Source organism: Metopolophium dirhodum, chromosome 2 (assembly GCF_019925205.1).
Source record: "Metopolophium dirhodum isolate CAU chromosome 2, ASM1992520v1, whole genome shotgun sequence".
NCBI lineage: Eukaryota > Metazoa > Arthropoda > Insecta > Hemiptera > Aphididae > Metopolophium > Metopolophium dirhodum.
In genome coordinates, this window is record NC_083561.1 from 12,856,074 (window position 1) to 12,882,779 (window position 26,706).

The 26,706-nt window shown below is 27.9% G+C and overlaps 3 protein-coding genes across 7 annotated transcripts; 2 read left to right on the top strand and 1 right to left on the bottom strand.

The window, feature by feature from the left end:
* Nucleotides 1-147: 147 nt before the first annotated feature.
* LOC132938095 (putative ATP-dependent RNA helicase Pl10) lies at nt 148-7,827 on the bottom strand. Its single transcript, XM_061004761.1, has 13 exons — nt 7,657-7,827; nt 7,354-7,462; nt 3,264-3,311; nt 2,962-3,184; nt 2,704-2,899; nt 2,396-2,617; nt 2,207-2,328; nt 1,866-2,136; nt 1,642-1,798; nt 1,278-1,580; nt 1,033-1,192; nt 829-947; nt 148-726 (listed from the first exon to the last, which is right to left on the bottom strand). Exons 1-13 carry the CDS (start codon nt 7,699-7,701, stop codon nt 623-625), a joined length of 2,079 nt encoding a protein of 692 aa, XP_060860744.1. The 5' UTR covers nt 7,702-7,827; the 3' UTR covers nt 148-622.
* A 196-nt stretch (nt 7,828-8,023) lies between these two features.
* On the top strand, nt 8,024-10,367 carry LOC132938096 (large ribosomal subunit protein uL2). 2 transcript variants are annotated; one of them, XM_061004762.1, is made up of 6 exons: nt 8,024-8,174; nt 8,542-8,687; nt 8,982-9,123; nt 9,205-9,423; nt 9,971-10,173; nt 10,239-10,367. In XM_061004762.1, exons 2-6 carry the CDS (start codon nt 8,550-8,552, stop codon nt 10,311-10,313), a joined length of 777 nt encoding a protein of 258 aa, XP_060860745.1. In that variant the 5' UTR covers nt 8,024-8,174; nt 8,542-8,549; the 3' UTR covers nt 10,314-10,367. The 2 variants fall into 2 exon arrangements, with proteins under 2 accessions (XP_060860745.1, XP_060860746.1); XM_061004763.1 differs by lacking the exon at nt 8,024-8,174 and adding an exon at nt 8,214-8,403.
* A 149-nt stretch (nt 10,368-10,516) lies between these two features.
* Nucleotides 10,517-26,062, top strand: LOC132938097 (dynein axonemal assembly factor 6). 4 transcript variants are annotated; one of them, XM_061004765.1, is made up of 4 exons: nt 10,517-11,445; nt 14,898-15,142; nt 19,776-20,036; nt 26,008-26,062. In XM_061004765.1, the coding sequence occupies exons 1-3, from the start codon at nt 11,340-11,342 to the stop codon at nt 20,031-20,033; spliced, it is 609 nt and encodes a 202-aa protein (XP_060860748.1). In that variant the 5' UTR covers nt 10,517-11,339; the 3' UTR covers nt 20,034-20,036; nt 26,008-26,062. The 4 variants fall into 4 exon arrangements, with proteins under 4 accessions (XP_060860748.1, XP_060860749.1, XP_060860750.1 ...); XM_061004766.1 differs by lacking the exon at nt 26,008-26,062 and adding an exon at nt 20,147-20,225 and having other exon boundaries at nt 19,776-20,057; XM_061004767.1 differs by lacking the exon at nt 26,008-26,062 and adding an exon at nt 20,147-20,187.
* The last annotated feature ends 644 nt before the right edge of the window (nt 26,063-26,706 follow it).

The window sequence follows — 26,706 nt, forward strand, 5'->3', positions numbered from 1 at the left end:
CAATACGTCATTCCTGGTATAGAAATATCACTTACATAAAACCCATTGAATAAATAAATAAATAATACTCTTTGATTATTTAGATTTATAATGCTATAAGCAAAAGGTAACTAAATTGATAGGTAATAATTTAAAACTAAGATGAAATACAAAAGTGATTATGAATTTTATTTGTCTTACTCAAATTCATCAGCTATAAATAAATTAATATAAATGTACAGCATTTTGTCATAATTATTTAATGTAACAAATTTTTATTATTACACTATAAATAGAAATTACATACAATGCTTAATATTTTTTTTCCCTTTAAATACTCATTTTAAATGAAGATTTAGAGCTATATCTCAACATAAATATTAGATGATTTATAATCTAAAAAAAAAAAAAAACAAAGCTTAGAATAAAAAATAAAAAAATTAAAACATACTTTGTTTGAAATCAAAATTCATTAATACATTTTATATAGATAATGAATTTAAACTATAGTGTAATGACATTCAACCTAAATGTAAGAGGCATATCAATTCATAAAAAACTTTAATTCACTTTTTTTTCTAAACTTTATAATATATATATTTTTTATGTATCAGTTATGATTTATACTTTATTTACCGCGTATTTATGACTGAGACCACCAATCTTGAGTTGAAGAATTTCCATTGGGAGCTGCACCGCCACTATTGTATGATCCTCCATAATTACCACCACCATAAAATCCACCTCCTATAAAGTAAATCAACAATTAATCATAGATAATGTTTAATATTACAAATCGTAAGAAAAATCCAATTTGGTAAGTACTATAGTATAAATTAACTCAATTACCATTATTACTGCCACCTCCATAGTCCCTACGAGGTGGACCAGAACTACCACCCCTTGGTGGCATGCTGCTTGTTGTACGATAATCTCGAGAACCAAAACCGGCACCTCCAAAACGACTTCTGCAATTTTTAAGATATAAATTAAATAACTTTGAAATAGTATTTAGTTCTAAATAATATAAATTGTACAAATTTGAAAACATACCCTCCTTTTGCTCCATTACTTCTTCTTCCACTGCTCATTCTGAAGTCTACAGCCATACTTTCCAACCATCCAGGTAATTCCTGTTTTGATTCAGTTATCAATTCCATTAGGTCTCTAGTTAAATTGCGATTTTTATCATTGAAAAAAGAAGTGGCCAAACCTTTTAAAAAATATAACAATTAGATAATATAGTCAGTTAAATTATTTAATTCTTGGATAAAATAAAAGAAGTATTTAGAACTCACCTAAGTTTCCCATACGGCCAGTACGTCCAATGCGATGCACATACTCCTCGACATCTGATGGTAAATCATAATTAATCACATGTGTTACATGAGGTATATCTAAGCCTCTAGCTGCAACAGCTGTAGCAACTAAGACCGGTGTGTTCCCTGATCGGAAACTTTTTAATGCATCCTCACGTTCTCGCTGTGTTCGGTCACCATGAATAGAGGTTACTGGATAACCATTGGAATACAAAAATTCTTCCAAAGAATCGGCGCCTTTTTTAGTTTCAACAAACACCAATATCAATGACTCAGCAGGTTCTGTAATCAAGAATAAGACAATTATAAAAAGAAAATAATTAATACATTTAAATATACTAACTTGATCTAATTGGAGTAGCATTTAGTAAATCTAATAAATAGGATCTTTTGTTTCGGTCTTCAACCCAAACAATTTTTTGTGTTATGTTTTCAGATGTTGATCCAACTCGACCAATAGCTAAGAAAATATAGTTGTCAAGAAAATCTCTAGCCAACATCTGTAAGTAGATAGATACAAATGTATAAGAAAAAATGTATAATTTCAATATGAGTTATTCCATTTACTTGAATTTCTTTAGGGAATGTTGCAGAGAACATCAGAGTTTGTCTGTCACCTGGAGGCGGCATAGAATCCTTCTCAACAATACGTCTTATTTGAGTTTCAAAACCCATATCTAACATTCGATCAGCTTCATCCAAAACTAAGTATCGACAAAAATCTAACCCAATTTTACCCCTCTCCAACATGTCTACTAAACGGCCAGGAGTAGCCACTAATAAATGGCACCCCTGTTCTAAATCACGGATTTGGTCCATAACATGTGAACCACCATAGCTGTAATCAGAATAAATTTATAATAAATTAATTATTTTTACATATTATATAATTAATAAAAAATACTTACACAACACAAGGACGTACTCTAGAACGATACGCAAACTTCTTTGCTTCATCATATATTTGGGTAGCTAATTCACGAGTAGGAGCTAATATTAAACCAAGAGGATATTTACGTCTTGACTGTAGCTGTTAAACATACATTTTAAGAACATTTTAAAAATAATTCTAAAATAATTATTGATTATTGTCAAACCTTAGGCCCAACATTATAGGCAGCTGGCCCTTTTTCATAAATCTGATTGAGTATGGGAACCAAGAATGCAGCAGTTTTGCCTGATCCAGTTTGGGCACAGGCCATAACATCACGACGGCCAACAATAATCGGTATAGCATACTTTTGAACTGGAGTTGGAGTATCATAACGAGTCAATGCAATATTCATGCGTATAATATCTGTCAGCTTAATGTCGTCAAACTACAATTAAGATAAAATGAAAAAACATAATTATTAAAATTTGATACAAATGATGTTATTCTCAAAGTAAATTATATTAAGCTTACTGTATTAATATGGGAGGGTATATCTTCACCAGTTGCTTCAACTGGAATATCTTCATAATTTTTAAAGTTAATGCCTGTACTATTATTTCCAAAAAGTTCCTCCTCCAAACGTTCATCAGGGGGGAGTGGTTTTGTCCAATCTTGATTAGAAGCGCTAGATTCATCCCAACGGCCACCTCTACGATTTTCTCCGCCTCTACAATCATCATTGCTGTTAAGACTTGTTGAGAATATTATTTAAAATAAAAAATAATCAACCTTCTTCCATCACGTCCACCACCTCCTCCTCCTTCTTGCCACCTGCTGCCTCCTCCACCACCACCTCCTTGATTGAAACGCGACCAATCGCCGCCATCTCTATCATTGCGGTAATTGCCTCTATAACCACCTCCGCCTCGTCCGCTACCATAATTGGAACTCGATGATCCATTGTAGGAACGATCTTCATAATCATCTCTTCGGCCACCACGGCGATCGTTTCCTAAAATATTGTTACATTCTTATAAGTTTAAGTTAAAACAACATTAGAAAAAATGCATCGGAATTGTAATTTAAAAAACCTGATGGTTGGCGAGGAGCGTTAAAATCTCTGTCTGTATCAGCACTTTCTGTAACATAAAAAAAACAAAATAACTTGTTACAATAACTATTTATCTAATAATTAAAATACAGAGCAAATAGAACATAGTCCTTAAAATTATGTTTAAGAACTTTAAACACAATAAACAAAAAATTAAGTTTTTTATATTTAAATTTAAAAATAACGATTAATTATTTGATACATTTTAATAATTCAATGAGATCAGGAAAACTAAAAATACCCAGCCATATTTTTGTCACAGGGGTCCATCATTTCATGATAAAGTAGCTTGCTTATCTAATTAAACACGCAGCTATAAATAATATTTAAAATAGTATGTTGAACGGTTACATAGAATCCATTATACATATGTATAATAATTTAATTATACATGTACACTTTGTAACATAATTTACAAATATTTATATGGGAGTACACACTCTTTGTTGTTAATCTGTAACAATAAATAGTGGATAAACATTTGTGAGACTGAGGGTATTTTAAATAACAGTTTATATCTCAACCTTCAAAAGATTATTAGGGAATGTCCTGTGCAAAATGTCACCATTTAAATTGAATAAAAATAACACATTTTGAAAAAAAACAACTTTATCTTTTGAAATTATGTCCTACAGTTAAATTGTAAGTAAACTGGGTAAACTGGATTGTATACTAGGTGATTATTTATTTAACGCAAAATAGTTAAAAACCTATGCATTATATTTATATTTATTAAATTTTTTTTTAAATTAAAGTTTTAGTGTTTTGTGAAGCTGAAGTATGTCTTTGGTTATACCAGCACCCTGTATAATTCCCACATAAAATGTTCATCAACTTTTTAGTCATTTACAACTTCTAAGTTCTAGTATTTTTCATTTAATCTAACTTCGGTTTTTAAAAAAAAAAAAAATATCTTTAAAATAATATTTTATGAATCAATTAGTATAGAATCAATAATATAATTTACTTTTATGAATCAATAAATTAATACCCTAATAGTTTTTTTAAAAATTATTTTGTATACATATTTATAATCTTAGTGTAGGATATAAATTCAATTTAAATGTTGGCATTTCACTGAGGAAATTATCTAAGGTTTAATATTAATAATATTCAAAACATTATTATTTTGTTTGATGGGGAACGAGGTGCATAATCAAAACAAATAGAAAAACACTCAGATACCATCATAATAATATTGGAAGTTTAATTTATATATTATGTATATACATAATACATGCATTTTTTCATTTGTATATATTCAAAAATGAAAATATGAACTAACTTCCGTACCTTTTTAAGTTACGAGAAAATATTGTGTAAACAAAAAATGACCCAACATATAAATGTCTAACCTTACCTAACTTATAGTCACAGAAATAATTGTCTTAGGACAATAGATTTACCTACATTCAATTCCATCCACGTATCATATTATATAGCTAACACTTTTGTCTCATAGTAATCAATATAGTTTTTACTAAATGGTAAAAATAAATAAATTACATGCTATCATTTAAACTTTAAATTATTATTTTGTTTGATGGGGAACGAGGTGAATATTCAAAATAAACAGAAAAACACTCAGATACCATCAATTATAATATTGGAAGATTAATTTATATTATATAATAAAAAAAAAATGTAATTTTTTTCATGATTGAATAATTTCAAAAATGAAAATATTAACTTCCATAAACTTTTAGTTATGATACAAATGTCAATATTATACCACCAACAAGGCCTTCGTTCTACATTTAAAGTAAAACATGAATAGTTTTTATTATTATCATGACATTTATGATGTGAATTAACATTCATTTCTAAGCTAATTTTTTGACTAACATTAACAGTGGGGTTAGTTTATGTTGATAATTTAAACATTTTATAGTTTATTTTACAAAACATTATTTAAAATAGGTACAAAAAACCATTTGTGTTCAGGTATACAGTTTGAGAAAAACTTACTTAGATTTAAATGAATACAATAGGTTTATAATATAATAACAATTACTTTAGGACAGTTTTAATATTGAATAATTATAGTGATTACACATTAGTATTATACATAAGTTTAATTTGATAAGAAATTATCAACACCAATCAATAGGGCTGGACAGTATTGACCTATAGTCTATTCACAATGAGATCATTACTCGGCGGCCAAGTTGTGCGCATGGGCGTGGCTTTGTTATGTGGCAGCGTCTGATGCGTTGCCGTAGTGGGGACAGCGTCTGACCGCCGCCGGACGAAAACTGGTCGCCGTCGAGTAATGATCTCATTGTGAATAGACTATAGAAAATATTATATCAGACTAAACTACTGAAATTTTTCTTTATTAACAAGCAGTAGGAAGCTAATTGTTTTTATCTCAAGCCATGATAACAAATATTGCACACTTGGTTATTTATAAGAGGAGTGTTTATTTTTATCTAATACATTGAAGGTACACTGGAACATAGTTGAACAAATTAAATGTTATATAATATGATGGTTTAAACTTTAGTAATGATATAAATGTATAGTGACACAGATAGACTACGCAGGGTGTATACAAGCATGTAGATCAACATTAAGGTATTGTTTCAAATAAAAAATGTCAGTAGTTGATGGGAGTTATAGTTTGTTTATTATTAACATTAACCGAATGAGAACATAATTCAAAAGTGAGGCAGTTAAAGAGATAATTTGGACGATCTTATTTACAGCATAATAAATAAAGAAGAAACCCAACCTATACACTAAGCATTGACAAACAATCAACCATTTGATTGATGTAAAAATCCCGTTTAACAAATGCTAAAGTGCACAAAACATATAGATATTTTTTATTAATTCATCAGGGAAATATTTAAAGAAAATGTTTGTAGGGCTGAACAAATATCAGACATATTAACAAACCAGCTAAAGTGGTTTGGATAGTTTCTCAAAACATTGATTAGAAAATTATGTTGGAAAGAATAGTCTTGGTTTGAATAGATCATTAAATTATTAATTAAGAGGATTAGTTAAAAAACATAAGCAACACATCATATAGAATAACATATTTCATATTTATTCTATTGTTATTGATAAATGTTAAGTCTCATGATCATGTATTTCTATAGATAATAGGAAAATAAAGTCGCTAAAAGGTGCTTTTCATACATTGTGACTGTTGTTACTGCATTAAAGTATTGTCTATGAATAAATAACTTATTTCTTGTAACCATAGTACTTACACTTTTAAAACACAAATTACCTTTCATGGTTATATTATAGTGATATATTAATCTACAATATAATTCTCATTCAACAACTATGAAAACCTATAGTTCAGTCTTGATTACTCAAATCGCAAAAAGCACCTATAAAAACTAATTTGATATATATTTTTAATTTTAAATACCACATATATAACGCCAGTAATGACCGTAGTCTACAAGCGTAGGGAGTCAATACATGTTATACTTTAACTTTCCTCATGGATAATTCTCCCCTAAATATGGATGAAAAAAGGGGACATTTTTGTATTTACCAAACATAGAAAAAAAGTTCGCAAGGTTTTTGTATTATTGTAGCTTAACTATATATTTAATTAAAATTTTTCAAAACTACTTTAAAAATGGTTTGTTAAAATCAAATAATACAATCAAGTATAAAATTAGTTATTTTAATTAATTTATAACATGGTTTAATACTTGACAAATATCTTAAGTATTTGTTAATAATCAATACATAAATAAATCTAAGTATAGTATATAATAAATTATGTATGGCCTTAAGACGCTGCAATATATTTTTATAAGCTATAAAATAAAAAAATAATAGTTATAATAGCTTTGTTTGAACTATGAATTTGTTAAAAACTAACTGGCAATTACTATTTTTTTGTAATTGAACTAGCAATAATGAAATTGTGTAATTGTATTTGGTTTAAATGTTGATGTCAACAAAAAGATGCAATCACGTTTAAAATTATTAAGACAAAGAACAGAACAAAGGAAACAATATTGCAAGAGTTGATAAATTTAAGAGTAAAAATATAATTTGTCAATTTATCTATTATGCGGTTAATAAACATTAATTACCTGGTTCTACTGCTTCGGAATTATCCGGTCTGTTCCTCAGATGAGGTGGAACGTACTTGCTTGGAGCCGAACTGGGCTGTGAGTTGCCCTGCAAGTCCAGACCAGCAAACTGGAAAAATAAACCAATAAAACTATAAGAACCATCATACATCATACATTTAAAACGGTCAATAATAATCAGTGGATGTAAATTAGCGGCACTATTTTAAGACGGCGGTAACCTAGACAATGAAAATTCGCACGTATCTTAACCTAGTTGATGGTCCGTTGATGAACATTGAAATAAACAAATTGAATTCTTACCTGCTGCTCTAGACCTGATCCATTTTGATTGGGTACATTACTCATATTATTACAAATCGGCGACGATGAATACGTTGCTGCACTTGCGAGTGTAATTCAACAAAACGAACGTACAAAAATTAAATCGCTGTACTGAAAAGTATTATGGCAAATGCCAATAATGGCCGACTAGATTGAAAGGAGACAGACAGCTGATAACCTTGAATGCGACGTTACCATCCCGTCGGTTATAACCAAAATAAATTTTCTGTTTTTTCGAATTTCATAAGTATTTTAATTTTTCTATTCCCATAAATAAGCCATTTGTCATACAACTTAAATTTAAATTTGTGAAAATGAAGGATTTAAATAAAAATAGTTCTAAATTCAATAGCTTTTTCTAAACGAACAAAAGTTGGTGGCACTGCGTGCATAGGCACGCATTACGTCCGTGTGCGTCCGCACTGATTACAATGTTTTTTTGATTTCACGAGTCTTTCCTACGTGAAACAGTTCCTCGAGTAGTCATCTTGTAAAACGTAAGTACAATTTTTTATCCTCATTTATCTAACCAATCCAGTTTTACAGACAGACATCCGTCTTTGGTTAGGCTTAAGTTCGTATTGCAATCGATTATTATATCGATATCCCCAACGTTAAAACACATCAACCGGTGTTCGAATCTGGTGTAAAGTGTTACCTTCCCCAAGTTTTTAGCGTATACAGTTGGGATATTGAGTGGCTCGCGTCTTTTTTTAAATAATTGACGTAAGTTAATCGATGCTGTTCATTACGTGGTTGTACTTTTTCATTTCGTTTTCGTACCTGAACCGGTTGTCTGGACTGAATTCTACTCTTGGTTTTCTGACGACTGATTTGATTAAAATGTTACGTTTGTGTTTTTAGGTATCATAATGGGTAGGGTTATTCGTGCTCAGAGAAAAGGTGCGGGAAGCGTTTTCCGTTCCCACACTAAACACCGCAAAGGCGCTCCCAAACTCAGGAACTTGGACTACTCGGAAAAATATGGTTACATCAAAGGAGTCGTTAAGGTAAAAAACATTGAATTTATTGCTTTTTTCTTTATGAAAATACTATTTTAAATATAAATATATTTATTTACCTATATTCATGTTGTTGATATACCTTAATTTTAGAAGTACAATTTAATTTTCATCTGTTAAGTGTATAGTTATTAATTGTATACCTACTAGGCATCTAACTTTGAAAGATAATATTTGAGTTGAAAACAACTAATAGATTAATCTTAACTTAATTTTAATTTGCACCATGTTTTTTAATTATTATTAATGTATAATCTATAGTTAATTATTTTTGTGTTGTAGGACATTATTCACGATCCTGGTCGTGGAGCTCCTTTAGCGGTTGTTCACTTTAGAGACCCATACAAATATAAGACAAGAAAAGAGTTATTCATTGCACCCGAAGGTGTATACACAGGACAATTTTTGTACTGTGGAAAGAAAGGTATGATGTAATAAAATAAATAAATAAATTGTACAATTATTACTTAAACAATATTTTTTAATTTTTTTGTTTATTTTTTAGCTAAATTGAACATTGGTAATGTTATGCCTATTGGTGTAATGCCTGAAGGTACTATTATCTGTAATTTGGAAGAAAAAACTGGTGACCGTGGCCGTTTAGCTCGTGCTTCTGGTAATTATGCTACCGTTGTTGCCCACAACCCAGACTCCAAAAGGACAAGGGTAAAGTTACCGTCTGGTGCCAAAAAAGTTATTCCATCCAACAACCGTGCTATGATTGGTATGTATTGTTACTGAATTTATTCATTATACACTATATTTTTATTGACTTATTCAACAGGGTTTAAGTTGTAATAAAAATAATATTTGACATTTTTAACAAATAAATGCTTGCTCGATCACTACTTTCACAATCTATTATTCTTTTATATATGTTTTTACAATGCAATATAATCATGTATTATATTACAGAAGATATTAGATTAAACAGTATTTTTATTTTTATTGAATTCTGATTTAGTATTATATTGTCAAAGCATATTAAAATCTATGATGTTTATAGACATTTGAAACCTGACAATATTCAGTGAAGTCAATATTTGATACTGAGATTTTTTGTTATGAATTTATCAGGTTTGAATCGATGATGATGAAATTAATAGACATTTGAAACCTGATTTTTTAGTGAAGTCACATTGTAACTGAGATTCAATCTATTATGATAAATGTATCACAATTGACTGATAATTTATTTTATTTATAATTTATAATTCTAGATAACTTAAGATTAAGTACCTATTACTAAGTGCATAATTTATTTTTTAAAGGACTGGTTTCTGGAGGTGGACGTATTGACAAGCCTATGTTGAAGGCTGGGCGTGCATACCACAAATACAAGGCTAAGCGTAATTGCTGGCCTAAGGTACGTGGTGTTGCTATGAACCCTGTTGAGCATCCTCATGGAGGTGGTAATCATCAACATATTGGTAAAGCATCCACAGTCAAGAGAGGAACCAGTGCAGGAAGAAAGGTAAATAACATAATTTTTTTATTATTATTATTATAATTACTAATAATTCTATTATTACGTTTTAGGTTGGTCTCATTGCCGCCAGGAGAACTGGTAGAATTCGTGGAGGTAAAGTGGTCACCAAGAAGGGTGATGATTAATCTGTTTATTGTCGTCTTTGTATTTAATTTTACAAATAAAAAAAAAAAACAAAATCAACAAAGTCTTATTATTTATCTTTCTTTTAGTCAATTTAATAACAGATATTCATATTTCTTGATGACAAAAGATACAATTAGTTCTTGATAATATCATAATTTTACAAATGGACCTATTTAAATGTAAAAAATTGTCTTTAACTTATAAGTTTTAATATGAGTTAAATAAATATAATATTCGATCCAAATAGTTAAACTGATGTTAGATATAATAATATATACTTTATTTCTATGTAGTGCTAGACTTATTAGTTTTTTCTCTGAAATGTACTAAAATATGTGTTTTATAGTTATGAATATTTTAAACACAGCAAAAATTATTTTTGTTAGATAATGGTTTTTATATGTTTTAAATTGTTAAATATTCTACATTTATCTATTTATATTTACTAATATACAAATTATCTTACAATATTGATAATTTGAATGCATAATTACGACCGCATTAATTTGCCAATAGTTAATATTAATTCAATTTTTGTTAGGTTCTTCAACAGGTACGGTCATATTGGCAGGTTTTAATATACAATACTAACTTCTGGCTACTCATCAACTGTTTGATAGAGATATATTATCCTAAGATTGTGTATTTGTTTTATCTTTAAGAGCATAGGATTTCGCGTCACAGAAATCCACGATGACTTGAGTTTATTGTATGTAGTAATTAACTACATGTAGTACTTCTTTATCTATGGTAGTAAATATTAATCTACCTATGTATAATGAAATATACATAATACATACGGGTCTCAATACGCATCAATATTTAAATAGGTAGGTAGTTATAGTTCATCAAAGCTTTGTGGTTCTTATCATTTTTGTGTTCCAATAAAAATTAAAACCATGGCAACAATTATTAAACAACTTCGATGGTATTTATAAAATTATTTGTTTTATCAATAACACTAAATTATCTCAGTAAATAATTGTCCTTTTAAGTGTACTTTTGTTAAATAATATCAAACTAAAATGGATTACATTGATTTAAAAAAATTAAGTGAAATGCTGGAACCACCAACTGCAAATTCTTCGGATAGCGAAGATGATCTTCCGAAATCATCTTTAGTGCAACTGTGTAAGTCTATTAAACTACCTACTTGGGTAATTATTTTATTACCACGTAATATGACTTCGTATATTGCCATATTGGAGAACAAAATATTATTTTCTTATGTAATATGAAGTAAGATATCAGTTCGTGATGAATATGTAGGTAGGTAAAGGTTGCATTATCTTTTAATCCCGAAAACAAAAACTCAGGTGGTCCCAAAATAACGATCAGATCAGCTCACTGACTACTGAGGTTAATAATTTGAATACATTTTTGCCCGACTAGGAGCTAAGGTGATACTTCCCATGGCTAAATAACAATTTTAAATTTAACCATGATACTTCCTAGTATTTGGTGTTTTTTACTAACTAAAACAAGGTTATATTTTTATTAATAGGATTAGGTTAAAGAAGGGAATCAAAATACGTTCGTATTTTTAGCCATGATAATAATTGTAATATGTCCATCTTTATTGTCCAAAAGCAATAAGCGTTGATAGTCGCTAGTTTAGTAGTCAGATATAGTTGCGTTAAAAATATGTCAAAATTGCAATGAAAATATGTTAAAACCGTAATAAAAATACATTAAAGTTACATAAAAAATTATAGAAAATAAGTAATATATATAATTGTTAATTACTTACTTAAAGAACATGATGGACATTAAAATATTATAATATTATAAAATAGTATTAAAAAAAAGTGGATGTGGCTCTGCCGTACAGTAGGTTACAAGTGGGTCACTGTAATAGATGTTGTTGAATTTGAATTCAATGATATAATATCATTGTATAAGAAAAACGGTCAGTCGGCCTATGATATTACAAAGTATATTTGATGAAATTAATAAAGTAATTTATATATAACCTATTTACGTGGAACCTTGTTTCGAATTTTCAATCCTTAGCTATAAAAGTTGAACATTTTATACATTTTTAACTACAAAATAACTATTAAATTTGAAATTGATAAATTTGAACTTTAAATGATCATGAAAAAAAAATTGTGCCTATGTATTTTTAATATTTTTCAACTGCTATTGAAACAATATATCAGGCGCCTTGCATTAAATTTTCACGTTTTTTTACCCAACAAATAAAATTTAATTGATATTTGTAGAATCATACATTTTTTTCTTCATAATACGATATGTAATTGAATCATTTTGGAACAAAGATTATTTATTACCCACTTACAGCAAGCGTTTATACGTTATTATACGATTTTATACGTTATTATTAATTATTTCCTTCGTCGTGAACAATTGTAGCCACAGTACTGCTTATCGGCTAAAAACTACGACTAAAATAGTAAATAATAGACAATAATACACCCGAAGGTCGAAGTGAGTTATTTATGTCACTGGCCGTTTACTGCCGACAATCGTCATTTGATATAAGATAATAAATATGGTTTATAAAATATATTATTTTTCGGTATTAATAATTTATTAGTTTATTAGTTATTACAGTGTGTACTGTGTAGTCGTGAAGACGTATTATAGTGACTTGTGTGTAACCGAGCCGATCGAGGAAATCGTTGTCTGTTTTTGTTTATGTACACTATTAGAATAACCTAAGTACTTTTTTATTTTATATTGGTTATAACTTGACTAATAATTAAATAAAAATAAAAATATGATTAGCCAGTTCTTTAAACCTACTCCGAAATCCACAAGGACATTGAACGATGATGATAGTACAATAGATCAACCACAAACGAAAATGTTAAAATGAAATATTACCTCAACTTCTAACGAGTCTTCTAACTTAAATGTGCTTGATATTAGCTTAAATAGTGATGAATAACCTATTCAGCCGATTATCAATTTTCCACGTCGTAAAATTTATGAAAAACAACGTAGTTTTCAAAGTTCATGGTACAAAGTTTATCCTTGGATTGAATATTCTGTTCAATTGGATGCAATTTTCTGTTTTTTTTTGTCGTCATTTTACTAGTTCTATATCTCGTGAAAAGCATCAAGATGTTTTAATAGCCACAGGATATAATAATTGGAAAAATATTTCGGGGATGACAAAAAAACATAACGCGGCAGATTCGCATAAAACATCATTAGCCAAATATCAAGGTTATATATCATCAAAAAGTGTAGGAGATGTTACGACTCAAATGAATAGTCATGTCGAAGAGAATTTAAATAAAAATCGAGAAGTATTAAAAAGTGTAATTCGTTCAGTTTTGTATTGCGCACGACAGGATATAGGTTTACGTGGTCACAATAATGTAATCGAATATTCAAATGAAGACGAACACGGCGTGAAAACTACAAAAAATCAAGGCGATTTTAAAGAACTATTAGATTTACTATGTTTGGAAAATGAAAAGTTTAATACAAATTTAAAGTCTCTACCTTAAAAATGCTAAATATACTTCAAATAAAATCCAAAATGATATTTTATTTGCGTCTTCAAATGTAATTTTACAAACTATTATTAGAGAAGTGAATGAAGGTATTTCGGTTTATAGTTTAATTGAGGATGAAGCTCGTGATGCGTCAACATTTGAACAAATGTCATTATGTATTAGAGTTATACCAAAAACCAAAATCGATGTTCTCGAAAACAGATTTTGCGTAAAAATTCCCGTTTTTCCTTAATTTTTCTTTTGTTTTTCACGTCGTTTTTGAAAAATACTGAGAAATACTTTTGACACCCCAAATTACCAACCAGATTCACTTTCCTATAAGAGAAGTTACTGTTGAAGAAAATCAAAGCATTTTTACTGTCCTAAAAGGTGATGACAGACACAAAAATAAAAAATAAAAAAAAAACACACATTATTATTAAATCAATATATTCATCGCTTCGCTCAGAATCTAAAATGAAAAATATATTATTTTTCTGAATTAAAATGTATAATTATATACATTTTTAAAGAGATCGTCTGTTACTCAATGTATGTTTATATAATGAAAAGGTACGTTCAACATCTACACTTGTTATCAGTGCATTTTTAAAATAATTTAAACAACTTGGCGTTATATCTAAATAAACATTTTGATTTCCTGCCATAACCTCTAACAAAACAAAGACCGACAATTTAAAATCAGAAAAATACAATTTAAGACTTTTGTAGCGACTTTCATAGACCATTAAAAATTAAAATAATTTTTAAATTTTCTTAGTATTTTGGGGTGTAAGGCTAAAGCCCACTCAGCCCCCTGGCTACGCCACTGATTATTACAACGCTTCTCTACTATTAGGAAAAACCATAATGTGAACATTTACATCATTACATCACCTATATTTATTAAAAAATTACCTATTTTGTGTATTTTGTCTTGTGAAGTATACAAAAATTGCAAAAATTGCAATATAAAATTAAATGGGAAGACAGTAATTAGTCCGATTCGTGTACATCTTTAATTTACCTAATATCAATAAAAATTTGCAATATCAATTAAACCAAATCTTTAGTTATATGTTACATTTTATTTACGGTTTATAATTTAAATAGGTAGGTCAAAAACAGGAAAAGACACAACAATCTTGACAACTGAATCTATAAAAAAAAATGAAGAAAAAAATCAAAAAAAAATCGAGGTATTACAGTCGGAAGAAGAGAAAGCTAAGAATATATGGCAAGATGAAGAGATCGTAGCTGCTCCAGAAGCTATTGACGTTGTATCAGACACTAGAGTTAGACCTGAATATGATGTAAAGTATCAACAATTCGTGGGAACAGAAGATGCGTTTCTACAAGTAAATTAAAAAAATTATACTTAACACGTATTATGTAGATACATATTAATGTATTATAATATAATGAATTGATGATACTTCTATAATAATGACAATATCGTCAATATTTAATGTTTTCTTATTATAATACATTTTAGAAATTATAATGATTTAATGATAATAATAGCAATAAAAACATAAAATGCTTTAGGAAAAAATAAATCTAAAACTAACATTTTATTTTATTTTGATAGGTGTATTAAGAATCAGATTTATATAAAACCAATTTATGTACAGAAATAAAATTTCTATTTTAATAAGTAAAAAAATATCCTTATTTTATATTAGATATTATTGTCGATGATTAGGTAACGAATTAAATATTATAACATAATATGATTGGGTATGTCGATCTGAATAAGCGTAATATAAAAACAATGAATCATAAAATAATTATATGATTCACCAAGCATGCTCACCCCTTTTCATCTTTAATAATGCAGTTATTCAAAATCTGGTTTTTTGAATTTTTAAATATACTTTAAGACCATATTTTTAAATTCATGAGATTTTTTGTAGTTATTACTTAAGAGGACGTCACACCCGCATGTGTTGTCTTCGACTTACAAATATACAACATAGCCATAACTGTTTTGCGTGGGACAACTTTTATCTTTCTGTTTTTGTAGTAGTGGATCCAAAATTTCCGAACATATAGGGTAGAAAATTATCTATGCAACAGCATGTCTATATGTTAGATAACATAATATATACAATAAAAGTTATCTGCTTCTAAACATTGGTTTTTTTTTCATTTGTTTACAAAAAGTGATTGGATAGTGCTATTAATAAAAAAAAAGCACAGGCCAAGTTCTTCTTTACGTGTTGTGAACATTTTGTAGTCCTTCAACAAATATGGTGAGAGAAAAGTTGTCCCGCTCAAAACAGTTTTTGCTATGTTGTACATTTGTAAGACGGAGACAACACATGCGGGTGTGACATCATTTTAAGGATTATCCTGTGGAAATACAAACTTCAGTTTTTCATATGAGACACCCCTGTTTTGAACCCCTGTTCAACTATAAATGATACAGAAGATAATTTCTCTGAAATTTTTGACGTATCAAAATCAAAATTTGTACGAGTAGTTTTTGAGTTATCTAATTTTGTGTTTTAAGGATAAAATGTCCATGGTAATGGGCTTATAAGATATAGTGGCTATCGGCTATGGTGATTTTCCATTGTAGTCATTAATATTGATTTATCGATATTAATAATTTGTAAAAATGACCCAATGTAATAAATACTAGGTATATCCAATTTTATGTCAATGTTATATTTATGTAAAACCATTTTTAAGTTTTTTACATCAACATTTTCAAAACAATTATCCAATACAGTAAAAAAAAGGGGGATACTTCTTGTAGGTAATACAAACAAATTGGAAATATTTTAAAATATGGTCTTTGAGTAAATTTAAAAATTCCAATAATCAACATTTTAATAAATTCATTATTAAAGGAAAACATGATGGGGGTGAGCATAGTTGGTGAATCCGTGAATTACCCTGTTTACCTAATAGCTTTGACATATTAATATTTAGTATTATAAGTTTGCATGTTTTTTTATTGGTTTAGTTTTATCAGTATAAAATATAAATAATAATAGATTTCGATTAATTGTGTTGATACCTACTTCAATTAAATCTAATTATTAATTTACCGTTTTCAATTAAAGTTATGAATGGCTTAATCGGATGAATATTTCTCTTCAAAAGACAATTAAAATTGTCTTGTACTATATATATCATACATTTATACGAATATAAAACAAGTGGAATTAAATTATATTATTTTTAAGTTTACAAAAATGTATTAAAAATAATAGATTCTCCATTCACTTTAATATTCAGTACAAAGTATTTCGTATTCGGATTCCTGGTTAAAATAACTTTGGTTAAATTTGATATTTATGTAGACTTTCATGGCTTTACACCGTTGTAGGTAACTTCAAGTTTCGTAACTGAAATATTAATTTAAAAAATAAGAATGTGTATTTAATTATGTTATTATTTTACTAAACTGTTTCTCTGTAACGATAAAGTAAAAATAACAAAATTAAATAATGTAATAATAAATAATTTGTTTATTTAAAGTTTATACTATAATCATATTTATCATAATATGGTTATTGCATATTATTATTATGTCTAACAATGTAAAGTTACTAATTATTATAGTCCACAACTATGTGTCTGTGTTGTTTACAGTGTATGGAATTTGGATATACGAGTATGGTTGGTATATTATTGAAGTTATCTTTATCACGGCATTATATTTTTATCATCTATATATTATACAAGATTACAGTGGTCAATAGCTAAACATAAAATTAAGTTTAATTTCATTAAAATGTTGGACTCAATGAGTTAACTTCATTGATTTATTGGAAGGAGACCATATTGTGATTATTATATTATATAATTATTATTACAGTGAAATTGAATGCAACATTTTTGTCACGTCTTTTTTGACCGACCTTATCTTTAACGTGTAGAGCTATTCTTTTTTTTTGGTTTCTCTTTATTATTATCTTGATATTCTAAATTCTTCCATAGTCATAAAGTGTCTTCACAAAAAATTATTCGACTTTGTTTCCACGCTATTTATATACTCGTATATGATTTATATACTACGAATGTATAATATAATATATACATTTATGTAGGTATTTATAATTATGTTATGTTTATAGGTATTTTAAACATTTTTACAACAGGTTCAATATTATGTGTATTACGAACCACCAGTGAAACTGGGGTTTTAACTATCTATTACAATTGTAGTTAAAATAATGAGAGTTATTTATTAATTTATCTAAGTTTTAAATGGGGTAGGCGGTAGGCCCAATTATTATTCCACAAATGAGATAATAATAACAATCGTTCATAAATAATAAAACTAAAAGGTTAGGAGATCAGGATAGCTTACTCTGCGAGCGTGCTAATTTGCCCGCTTCTAAGTGTATTTTAATACAACGCAATAAACTATAATTTCAAATACAATTTAAACAGAATATTATGGAAACCCTAATATTTTGGTAGTAAATTTGGGCTAGTATAAATCTATATTAAATACTTATACAATAAGTAATTATATTAATACCAATAATCGTAATTCGGGGGACGGAGTGGCCGAGCGGACTAAGGCGTCGGCTGCGACGCAGCCGACCCGAGTTCGATACCTCGGTCGCAGGCGGCATTTTTCTTCTTGCAAGTCACGGTGTCCGGAGAACAAGTGCAGCCATCCCCCACCCGGACATGGCAGATACCTACGGGTGCCCAAATTGAAAATCCTGCCAAAACAAACACAGACGTGTAAACAAATCTACAGTACCCTCCCCTACAGTACCACAGGCTAATAACCTAGTAGTTGAAGCCTTAACCCTAATAATAAAAAAAAAATTCGTAATTCGTAACTATGTACCTATACAGTAACTACGGACAGTAAATAAATATCTAAATACTACCTGATCCCGTAAACTTCGTTGCCCATTAAATGCACCAACTATATATGATTCAAACTTTGTTCAATTCGTTATTTAATATTCGGCGCAGTATGGTGTTCAAAACTTAAAAATTTTCATCGACCATCTTGATTCTCAAAAATCAAAATACTTGTGCAAGCACCACTTTATAAAATGTGAATTTTGGAAGATGCTCTTAGTGCACACTTACATGGCAGTACAAAGGTAGTTTCATGAAAATTGCAAGCCTAAAACTATTATTATTTAGGCTCTACGTTGATCAGTCAGTGAGTCAGTCAGGACACGTTCTATTATATTATATTATAGTCATCCCGACCGGCAGGCAAATGTAAACTTACTGAGCCCGTGGTTACCTTTTTTGGTGTAAACTCGGCCCGGAAATTTTAGGTAGTAAAATAGATAGATTGTAAAATCAGCCCGATAATTTTGGCCAGTAAAATATAATAAGCAGGACATAATTTAATCTGCAAATACATTTTACTTATATTTTTTATTACTGAGACATATTACTTAATTTTTTTCACAATTTTACATTTATGTAACGAATTTCATTGAAATAATGAGAATCACCTCCTCATGTGTCTTCTGGGTAATGCTAAATGGCTCATATTAAATCATTTTTACCTGTAAAAACCCCGGCCGAGTTTACATCTAAATAATTTTTACCTGAAAAAGACACGGGCCGAGTGTACAACATAGACTAATATTCAACAATCAATATTCCCGGCGAAAAACTTATGCGAAAAGTATAAATTTAATCACAAACGACGTTATTCTAGTGTCTTGAAAATAATTTAATTTCGTTAAAAATTGATAAATTATAGTTAAATAAAATGTACTCAAACCAAATAAACCAAATTATTCGTAAATTCTATGTTGATAAATGAATATCTTTGGCGTTCTATAATATTTTGAATTTTAAATTCCACTCATACATTTTACTACACAAATTAATTTACAAATTACAACGCATATTAATGATATTAATACGAACTCAATTTTAAATGTCACGTTGCAATAAATATTTTTGCCTGATAATACAATTTCATATTTTGCTTATCTTACAAAAATCATTCAATATTAAAATAACGTTTAAAATGTTTTCTAGATGGGTCCAAAGACTCCACTGACTTCCAGCTGTGAAGCGATGGTGGTTGAAGTGAAAATGCCAGGAGACCGTATGCCAGGCATTTGTACAGATATAACAGAAGACGCTGTTGATATCCGTAGTCCTAAATATAGATTGCACGTGCCTTTTCCACATAATGTGCACAAACAAATGTCGAAGGCTTCGTGGAATTCCTCGACCAATACTCTTACAATAACTGTATTCCTAAAACGTGAATACGATGATATAAATTTCTGATATGTAAGGATAAAAATATTATATGTAGGTTCTTATTTATCAATAAATTATTCAATACTATTTCTCTATCGAAATATTCTGTTTTATTTTGAATAAATCATATTTCATTTTAGATTCTGAGCGGAGCGAGGGAGCTAGTGGTTTTACGATGGTGTTTATTTTTGTTTTGTTAATTTTTTGTATACAAAATTTCTACCAGAAGGAGTGCTTCGATTTCAACATATAGTACCTTATCTTTTAGCAAATTGGATCAAGATGGTACTTTAGAGAAGTCATTTTTCAATTTTCTCAATAGTTATTTAATGTAACATTGTAACGGGAAAAACTACTGACAAGTTACGAAAAACCGCTTAAAATGGGATTTTTATTTTTAACGCTTTGTATATCGCTAGAGCAACGATTAAAAATTATAATATTATAATATTATTATTATTTTTTTATTATTCGTTGCTACGGTGATGAACAAAGCGTTAGAAATAAAAATCCCATTTTAAGCGGTTTTCGTAATTTGTTAGTAGTTTTTCCCGTTACATTAAATAACTATTGAGAAAATCGAAAAATTACTTCTCTTAAGTACCATCTTGATCCAATTTACTAAAAGATAAGGTACTATATGTTGAAATCAAAGCACTCCTTCTGGTAGAAATTTTGTATACAGGATATATATATATATAAAAATAAACACCATTGTAAAACCATTAGCTTCCTCGCTCCGCACAGAATCTAATAATTTATTAATTAAATAATAACATTGATGAATAACATGATTTAACAATTTATAATAATATGTCTTTATTCTATTTAAATGTAATAACTAATTAGGTACATAAGTACATTATAATATTGTACAAATAAACGAAACTACCGGAATTTGGGATATGGGCTCATGAGTCAGAAATACAACGATCAGTATATTGGTGTAACCTTACAGTTTGTAAATTACTAGCTCGTTGTTCGTCTAGAACTCTAGACGCTTATTTGAGTTCTTGATTTTTCACGTAGACTGACAAAATCATATAGTTAGGTATCATAATATATTGACAAATTTCCATGTTCTAAAATTAAATATAATGTTAGGTTACTTTTGTTATTTGTATTTTTGTGTTTCACAACTTTCTAGTCAATAGTCATTCTAGATATTATATATTTATACTAGCTGATCCGGTGCACTTCGTTGCCCGTTAAATGTATCAACTCTATATGACTCAAACTTTGTTCAATTCGTTATTTAATATTTGGTGTATGGTGTTCAAAATTTATCTTAACTTTTGCGTTGCCCGGAATAAAAATTATGATTCGCAGCAGTATATTATCAGGTAGGCAATCTACCTACGGTAGATCGCGGACCCCGTGCTGTTTGTACATAAGTGTATGATTTAACTCTAAAGTATCAAAGTTATACCATGTTTGTCGTTTTTACTTAATTCCACCTACGGTGGATTAATATAATCAATTTATACAAAAACCTATTCTAACCTGGCCGTACTAAAATCCAATGAATAAAAAAAAAAAAATTTAACCCTTTGTAAATAATCTATCTTCTTCCCAGAGATCTAATGTACCCATAAACATTCATTTATATATATATATATATATATTTACAAAAAATAATAATACAAAATATTAACAAACTGCCCGATTAACCAATAGCAACCACTATATAATACACAATTATTAATTTAATCTGCAACAATAATCTACATTTTTTATCATTTAACTTATTTTTATCTGGATAGATGTCGCCACTGTTGTATGTTTGACATCCAGATTTCCTGCTTTTATGGTGGATTTTCTTAAAATTTTCCTTCATAAGAATCTTCTCCGTAATAAAAAAAATCAAGAAGATCTGATAAGTAGTTCCAGAGTTTAGCCTGTAGGGAGATTTTCATTTCACATTTATATACCTAGTTAGATAAATGTATACTAATATCTGTGTTAATATATATGAGTACAATTCTTATTAGCATTTGAAATTTAAATGTTGACAAAATTTGATAAAATCATGAAAATGTTCAAACTATTTTGTAGTAAAAATGTATAAAATTTTTAATTTTTATAGCTAAGCTTAAGAAAGTGGTTTATACCGTAACCAAAATATTATTTTAAAGATATTCAAATATTATTTTTATATTTAAACAAAGAATAACAATCTTAGTTATTTTTTTGTAATTAAAAATTGTTATTTGTGGGTACTAGTAATTTTAAACGTGGGTATATTATTATATTTTATACACACAATGTATTTTTAAATGTAATATTTTCTGAAAAAATGTATTAAACCTACTGTATTACTATAATAGTAAAATCAATTACTTTGATAGCAATAAAAACATGGCATAAAATATATTTAGTAAAACTATAGTCTTCGCTCAGAATAGTATTTCGCATGCAATGATTTATCATTGAATTCAAATCTAACACTTCGATTACAGTGACTTACTCAATGACAAGGCACATTCGACACTTACTGTATAGCAGAGAGGTTAACTTCTTTGTACGTTCATCCTTTTTTTATGAATTTGATTAATAAAAATATGAAATTACAATTACGCGGCGTCCTGAGTATGTTACTTCACTACACCACTGTGACGGGTGCATTAATCCAATATCTTATAAAGTGATAACTATATTTTTTTATCGTATTTCGATATTAAAACTATGACATTTCTATGTGCAAACCAAAAAAGGTAGATAAGTGGATGTCGCTCTGCTGTACAGTAGGTAAAAAAGGGTCACTGTAGTAATGGATGGTGTTAAATTTGAATTCAATGATATAATATCATTGCATAAAAAAAATGATTCAGAGCAAAAATGGTCAGTCGGCCTATGATATTATTAAGTATATTTAATGATATTAAGGTGAATAAAGTAATTTATATATAATCTATTCACGTGGAATCTTGTTTTAAATTTTCAATCCTTAGCTACAAAAGTTGAACATTTTATAAATTTTAAACTACAAAATAATTATTAAATTTGAAATTTGAAAAAATTTGTTAAAATTCGAACTTTAAATCCTTATAAAAAAAATGTTGCCTATGTATTTTTAATATTTTTCAACTGCTATTGTAACAATATATCAGGAGCCTGGAATTAAATTTTCACGCTTTTTTACCGAACAAATAAAATTGTATTGATATTTATAGAAAAAAAAACTAAAAAAATTGAAAACTGGCAATGTCCGTAAACAGCTCAAAAAGAGTCAAATTATTTACAAAATTTTATTGTGTATAAAAAATGCTAATATAAATATTGAGTGATATTTTCAAGTATCTACAGTCATTCGTTTTTTAATTAAAACAAAATAAGAAAATAGTTACATGATAAATCGAGTGAATATCAAATGTAAAAATATGAATTACAAACACTCATAAAAATTTAATTTGACTTTCTTGTAGATATTTTTTTTTGATAAAGATGGAAAAACTTATTTGGAATCTTGTGTTACATTTTAAAATCTTAGATTTAAAAAGAAAATTTTGTGGTGATGACAGACACAAAAAAAAAACACACATCATTGTAAAATTAATACATCCATCGTTCCACTCAGAATCTAAAATACTATTAAAATCTTAAAAAAAACAATTAGTCAGTATTAAATACTTCCAATTCATTTATGAAGCTATATCATACATTTATACCGTACACCTAAGTGTAAAAGTACAACGAAACGTGTATAGTATATAATACTAAATTATTAATACATAAATTAAATATGTCTTGACTAAAGAATACCATACAGATTCCTTATAATACTTTCAATATTATCGATTTTTTCTTGAATTTTTGATATATTTATCTCAATATTTTGAATACCTCTATCGCATTATCCAACCTTCTAACAAGATCATTTTTGAAAATTCATGATTAGACATTAAAATTTAAATGGATCGTGGATCAATTTTTAGTACCTAATAATTTTATTATTTATTAATATCTTATAATATATGATATAATATTGTTTCTGAATTTAGATAGGTAGGTGGTTAGTTTTTATACGTGTATGGATTTTGTGGACTTTAAAAAAATATGATTTATTTTACAGATACGCATGATTCTGTAACAGAATTGCTTATATATAGTTAAATAAAAAAAAATTTGATCTATTCGAGTACTTTATATTATATTATGTTATAAATTAATATTGCAAAGATTTAAATTTTCAAAAAACTCATTTTTACAGGTTGTTTTGGATAAATTGAAACTTTTCTCTCAAAGTCTTATTCTTATGAGATTATGGTTTTTAATTAATAAATATATTGTATTAATATCCTAATAGTGTCGACTAAGGTACTAACTAGATAGTCACCTATACAGTTTTCATATAAATTTTTGAAGTTTTATGTATTTTTCTACTAGGAAGAGCCATAAAAACTCCTAAGAAGTAAAATCTTAAATACGGCTTCTGTATTTTACTGATAATGGCAAACAAAACTTATGAAGCTTTTTAGGATTAGTTCGATAAACTTAAATAAAATATATATTTAGTGATAAAACTATAAAATGAAAAAAATGAGCTTTAAGTTTTCTTTCAATGTAATTTTAACGGCCTATTATAACCATTTATAATGTGTGTATGTATTAATGTATTATATGATATTAATATTAATATGATAGTAAATGTACAAGACTTTTATCAAGGACATTTAAATATTACTTATTATTTATATTGTGATAATGGTATGTTGAAATCATTGCACAGGATTATTCTATGTTATACTATTATAATCCTCAATAATATACGTGTAAACGAAACGTTATAACTATATGATCGACTTTATAACGTGTTATAAACCGAATAATAATAGTGGGTATAATAACTGTAATCTCCATAGAACAGTGGCCTTTGGTGATTTTATATATTGTAGGTATTTCCGTGAATCGTATAGACATCATATTATATTGCAGCATATAGGTAATATTAGTGAACTATTTAAAAAATTTACAATGGAAATCATTAAAAATGAATAATAATAATGTAGCATATTATATTAAGTAAATTGTATGTTTTACAACTGACTACAATTTATCATATTATTATATTATACTTACTCGTCTAGTTGAACTCGTTAAATTAGGGTAGGCGGGTAGTGAAAGGTGAGAATTGCTCAATAGCGCTAAAATTATGATTGAACTATAATAACCTTATCTATATACGATTATATAGATAATATCCACGGGTAATTTCTTAAGTATGTAACTGATACTGTCACTGTACTGCACTGCAGTATGCTTAGTATATTTTGTATTAGTGAGTGTATATAATTAATAATAATATAAACATTTGTATACAAATAATAAACTATTAAGTTAATATACGAAATATATAAATAATAGCAATAAATATTTAATTAATAATAAAATACTACCGGAAAAGTCCCTTTATTATATATAGCGTATCTTCGAATGAACCTATAGTCATTGATAATAGATATTTTAATTAAACTATTTAAGGATTAATCATTATACATTCGAAAAACGATTCTGAACGTAGCCGGTGTCATCCTGGATATTTCAGCCTGGTGGATTTCTAAGGATATTTTATAATTGACTTATGTATATTTCTATTATTAATTTATTTTTATATTACCTAGTAATATGGTAAGTTATAATAATTTTACCCAAACAATTACATATTATTATATTTTAGTATTGTTTATTTATTTCGTATGGCTGGTATACAAATCAACACAATTAAGGGCACAATATAAATCAAATATAAATCAAAACATAAGTATAAAATAAAATAAATATAAATAAAAATGTAAATAACTAAATAAATCATAAAAGTACAAGTACATAGTTATGGTTTACAGATGAAATCCATAGCCATAAGGCAATGTCTAGTTCTCGAATCCATTATATTATTGTTATCAACTTATAAGTAAATACTTAATACCATGTACCGTATAACAAATAATTTCTTTACTTTTTACCCTCTAAACTACCTACCAACTTGATCCTATTTTTCCAGAAGCCATACTCAAATTTGAAGATTGAAGCTTTTCAACACTCCTATAGGTGACTACCGACACATATTGTAAAACCAAAAAATGCGTTGCTCCATCACTCAGAGTATAAAATAAGAAGCTGAAATAAATGGCTGACCTACTAACTGACCTATAGCTTCGACTTAAATACCACTAAAATACATAGTAAGTTAATTAGTGTTAACATTTTAAAAGAAATGTGATACGGTACATGTGATATTATTATGTTTTCTTTATTGTATAAGAGTTCTGCAGTTCTTAGAAAAAAATGTATTAAAAATTTAAAAACCTAGGTTTTTTTTATTGTCAAAGAATAAAATTAAATTAAAATGTCAACAAGATTATAGGATCAAAGAAGTTTTCATATAAATTATGGGATAATTTTAGGATTCGTTGTATTACATGTAATATTTTTATTGAAAATTCATTAAAAAATTATTTGAAGTACACTGTTCTTATAGCTAGTATTATGACGTATATTTATTACTAATATATACATAATATTTGGTAAATAATATTTGGCTTCAACTACATAGGTTTTTAGCCTAAATTAACTTAATATTTGAAAAAAGAGTTATTAATATACATTACATCCTAATACCTAATACTAATATTGATACGTTCTTTACAACTACTAATGTAGGTACTTACGTATTAAATACTATCATTATTTTTTAATTTTA

Excerpts from the sequence above, each read along its gene's own strand:
- LOC132938095 (XM_061004761.1), bottom strand. The coding sequence starts at position 7,701 with ATGAGTAATGTACCCAATCAAAATGGATCAGGTCTAGAGCAGCAG. Across the intron at positions 3,185-3,263 it reads CGCTCCTCGCCAACCATCAG|GAAACGATCGCCGTGGTGGC; the intron begins GTTTTTTAAATT and ends ACAATATTTTAG. Across the intron at positions 2,900-2,961 it reads GGTGGACGTGATGGAAGAAG|AGGCGGAGAAAATCGTAGAG; the intron begins GTTGATTATTTT and ends TGATGATTGTAG.
- LOC132938096 (XM_061004762.1), top strand. The coding sequence starts at position 8,550 with ATGGGTAGGGTTATTCGTGCTCAGAGAAAAGGTGCGGGAAGCGTTTTC. Across the intron at positions 8,688-8,981 it reads ACATCAAAGGAGTCGTTAAG|GACATTATTCACGATCCTGG; the intron begins GTAAAAAACATT and ends TTTGTGTTGTAG. Across the intron at positions 10,174-10,238 it reads GAACCAGTGCAGGAAGAAAG|GTTGGTCTCATTGCCGCCAG; the intron begins GTAAATAACATA and ends ATTACGTTTTAG.
- LOC132938097 (XM_061004765.1), top strand. The coding sequence starts at position 11,340 with ATGGATTACATTGATTTAAAAAAATTAAGTGAAATGCTGGAACCACCA. Across the intron at positions 11,446-14,897 it reads ATCATCTTTAGTGCAACTGT|GTAGGTCAAAAACAGGAAAA; the intron begins GTAAGTCTATTA and ends TAATTTAAATAG. Across the intron at positions 15,143-19,775 it reads CAGAAGATGCGTTTCTACAA|ATGGGTCCAAAGACTCCACT; the intron begins GTAAATTAAAAA and ends AATGTTTTCTAG.